Raw genomic sequence first — 4,104 nt, 5'->3', positions numbered from 1 at the left:
CCTTGAGGAGTGTGTTGTTATCTTCTGTGCCCATTGTCTCATCCTTCCACCATGGGTTGTGCTCAGGTCCTTCAGAGGTGGTGTGGTTTAGTACTCTGGGTCTGGTTAAACCCGCTGCTACCAAGATAAGTCTCCTCAGCACTGGTTGGGTGCCTGCATGTTTGAAAGATGCAAGCAAGAGGCTGCCTCTGGATTTTGGGGATCATCTCCCTGTGTGCCTTATGGCTCCTTTGGCATTCCCAGAGTCACAGAGCCCCAGCAGCACTGGACAGGGGGATCCAGGCAGCCCGGGAGGGTGGCTGCAGTGCCGTAGGAGCAGTTCATACTCAGTTGGTTTTGTGTTACTGTTAATTACTACGCATATGGAGGGATCAGGCCTGATATCCTGGTGTTCAGTGGTACACTGAAGGCAGAGCAGTGTTGGCCTCTTCTCCAGCTTCTCAATTCTTTTTTAATTATAGAATTGAATAATTGTTTACAAACCTGTTTGCTGCTGTATCTGTATAATTTACATCTTGATGTAATTAAATGAATACATTAACAGCATGGACTTGCCACGACACTCAGGATTTTAATAATTCATTGCTAGAGCAGTATCTTTATCGCTGAGCCTGAAGTTAACAACTCGTCTCTCAAGTCCTTTTTCTCTCCCAGTAGAGTCTGGTCTTACAGAACTAAAGTGCATCAGTAGTGCCAGGGTGAATAAACCCAGGTCCTGCTCGGGTTGTCTTCTGGTTAGCACCAAGTCTTCCCTGTGTGGAGGAGGGTTCTTGTGACAGCATTAACACCCACCAGTAAGCACCTCTACTGGTACTCAGCGAGGGTTAAGTCCTCTGTCAGCAGGGGCACCAGAACAGTTTCTTTTCTTCCCCTAGACATGGGTTTGGGGCATCTTTGTGTCTGCACAGGCTCGACCCTCAGTGAACTTGGAGTCAAGCACAGGCCCAAAGCTATTGCAAGAGTAGACAAGCACATGGGAGCTGCGACTGCCCAAGCCTGATTGTCAATGGGAATATTTTTAACTGTGATCAACTGCATTGTAATATTCTTTTTAACTGATGAATGGTAGTTTTGTTCTTAAAGGATAATTTTGTCTCCTGTGTCAGTGTAGCTGCAGCCTGCCTGATAGCCTTAAAACTAGCTGTAATAAATAAGTACTGTGTTACTTGAAAGAGAATCATGTGATAGATGAAAGGGAATCAGTGATACAGGACTTTATCAGAGGAACTTATCAGGAGATGAACAGCTTTTGCTGAAAGTAGCTTGTTAGAGTTCTATGCTTGATGTCGGAGTTGGAAATGGAGTGAGAGGCATGATGCCTTGCTGACAGGCAGGCGCAACTAGCTGGCAGAGGCAGACTTCTTGATTTAATAGGCAGTGTGCAGTTATAAATGCACCTCTCAACAGTTTTCTGACTGTGGGGAGGATCTCAGTTGCTTGGTGGCAGTGCCAGGGGTTCATCTCTGTGTCGACTTGTGCTAGAAAGGTGTCAAAAAGCTGATGCAGTCACAGTTCAGGGTGATGTCTGTCTCTCCTCACTGGTACAGCTAGAACCAGGTTGCCATCACAAACCTGGGGTTTTTGGTCATGCTTTGGCTCATGTCACAAAATAGTCTGTGCCCAGAGAGTGAGTTAGCTTTCAGAAGTGGATCCATTTCTCCCCACACTGTACCATTTTATGCACTAAGTGCAAGGCAAAAGTACTGCTTTAAAGGAAAGGGAATAGCATCAGCATCCAGTATGGGCATTAAAAACCAGATCTGACTACTCTCTTGCCCACTGAAACAATCCAACTCCTGCATTTGTTTCCTATAAGCAAAACCAACTGGCACTAAAGCATGCTTCTGTAAGCTTCCCAGCCTCATGTTTCTCTCCCCTCCAGCTTGTTTGGTAATTGTGTGTATGTTGTTCCTTTAAAATAAGCCTGCCTTGACTAGTCAGTGTCTTTGAAAAGCTGGGCAGGCTGAGAAAATGGGGATCATGCTACAGAAACCAGTTCAATAACAGGCATTTTGTAAGAAATTGTTTCCATGTCCCTGGAAAGTTTTTCTTTTTTGTGATTAATGTACATAAAGTATTGTCTATAAAGCTCTGATTTAAAGGAAAAATGCTCTGGTCAGGTATGATCTTTCTTGCAAGTTCTTTTTAAACAAGAAGTCATTTGATTCAAACAGAGAAACAGAACTGTCTAAACTCTTATTGTGAGTGACCACTGGAACAAGCTAGGAGGAATCTGTCTCTCCTTTGGTGAAGGAGGAACTGTGTGTATCATAAATATGGTTTAAAACATTGAGGTTGCATAAAGCATGTTTGGTGGGTTTTGTTCCAGGAGCAGGAATAACTTTTCTCTCTGTTCTCTAGGGATTTAAGTCATAATCATTTATTGTCATCTAACTGGAGCATTGATTTATCTGTTCATACACTACAAGAAGTGTAAGTTGTTTTTTATGAAGATAAACTCTGAGGTAGCCTACCTAATTCTAATTAGCACATTTCACTGCATGTCTTGATATCTGGTCTGACTTGTAGAAACATTCAGTGCCAGTTAATTAAAAATGGATGCTCTATGTTGGCAGCACATTTTGTGTATAAAACTGATGCTTTGTGAGCAGAAAACTTCTTTGTAAAAGATTAGAAGACCATTGTATAAAAAAGAAATGAGACGTGTTTGTTTTGACTATACCTAAGTTAAAGAGAAGTAACAGTGTCCATGAAAACGGTTAAAAAAGCATGCTTTTCTATTAAATTGTTCAGATTGTTATTTAAGCTTCTAGGGAATCCTTGGTCAACTACTAAGTATTTTTAACAGAATTTTTAAATGCATTCTCTGATATGAACTCCTTCTGCTGGGCACAGAAGGGATTTACTTTTCTTTGAAGTACCAGTAATATTTTTTCCTCTTTTTTCTTTATTAAAGGAAAATGAATTACAACGAGCTGAGTGAAATTCCTTATTTTGGAGAAACAACTTCTAATATAACTCTTCTCTCATTGTAAGTGATCGCTTTCCTGCCTCGTTCTTAACAAAAGGGGGAATTGTATTAGAGTTCTGCTATCAAGTTGTATGAAAACAGGTTCTTTTGTCTTGCAATACTACTCATCTAAAGTGCTTTAGGGAATATGTAAGCACTCTTTAAATAAATACAAATCAGTTAGACAATCAAGTCACCCTAAATTACCAATAAAATGCAGTCAACCAAGGCAGGCAGCTCTGGAGGGGAGGGATTCAGTCTAGGAATGACAGTTCCCACAAGGAACAGTCTAGCTACAGGCTCCAGAATTTGAATCTATTCATATGTCAAGGTGGCAAATAGCTCTTGGATTTTCAGTATCGCTTGAAGAATTGACACTTTGAAGTGTGTGGTACATGTCCTGCTTAAGAGGCTTGCTAATAACGTTGATACACAAATCCTAAGCTGTTTCAGCTGTTCAGCTTGAAGGATGAGGTGTTTTGGTAATCATATTTGTTACTTGTGTTTTTCAGGGTACACAATACCATTCCAGAAATAAATGCCGAGCAACTCCAAGTTTACCTTTCACTGGAAAATCTAGATCTTAGTTCTAATCTGATCTCAGAAATTAAAGCTTCTTCATTTCCACGGATGCAACTGAAGTACCTGTAAGTAAGAGTGATCTGTTATGTTTCGGATTCCTGGCTCTGCAACAATAATGTTGAAGACATCATGTACTCCAGATTACTGTCTTAAAGCAGGCAACCTTGTGTGGTTTTGAACTGGTAGCAGTGCTTAATGTAGCTACAGATGTGCTTGAAAACACTTTTCATACCGATCTGTATTGCATTTTCTCAAATAGCATGGAAAACAGTAACTGCTGTTGTCAAAATGCAGGTTCTTCAGCCAGCAGGGACATGGAATGGTTTCTGTCTAGTTTGAGTAGATCACTGTTGACATTGTCTTAACCATGTCTAACCAAAGTAGGGGCATGCAGTAAAAGTTAGCTCCTAGCACTGATTCCTTTGGGAAAAATGATGTAGTTTGGTATACCAGAATTCAGACTTGTGATGTGACTTCACAAGGAACTTGAGTTCTAGTAGCAAGTGATCACTCTGAAGTGCTTGTGCAGTTGTGTTCATAAAATTCTCCAT

General features: G+C 40.9%; 1 protein-coding gene across 1 annotated transcript in view; it reads left to right on the top strand.

Moving 5' to 3' along the window:
• Positions 1-2,921: 2,921 nt before the first annotated feature.
• LRIG2 (leucine-rich repeats and immunoglobulin-like domains 2) overlaps positions 2,922-4,104 on the top strand; it is a 14,890-nt gene continuing 13,707 nt past the window's right edge. Inside the window, exons 1-2 of the mRNA XM_010015483.1 lie at positions 2,922-2,992; positions 3,484-3,618. Coding sequence (XP_010013785.1) covers positions 2,922-2,992; positions 3,484-3,618 — 206 coding nt within the window. The remainder of the gene's footprint in view (positions 2,993-3,483; positions 3,619-4,104) is intronic.

The sequence above is a fragment of the Nestor notabilis genome, unplaced genomic scaffold (assembly GCF_000696875.1).
Source record: "Nestor notabilis isolate BGI_N333 unplaced genomic scaffold, ASM69687v1 scaffold9025, whole genome shotgun sequence".
Classification (NCBI taxonomy): domain Eukaryota; kingdom Metazoa; phylum Chordata; class Aves; order Psittaciformes; family Psittacidae; genus Nestor; species Nestor notabilis.
The sequence above is the reverse complement of the archived record's forward strand: the minus strand, read 5'-3'. Positions and strand labels throughout refer to the sequence as shown.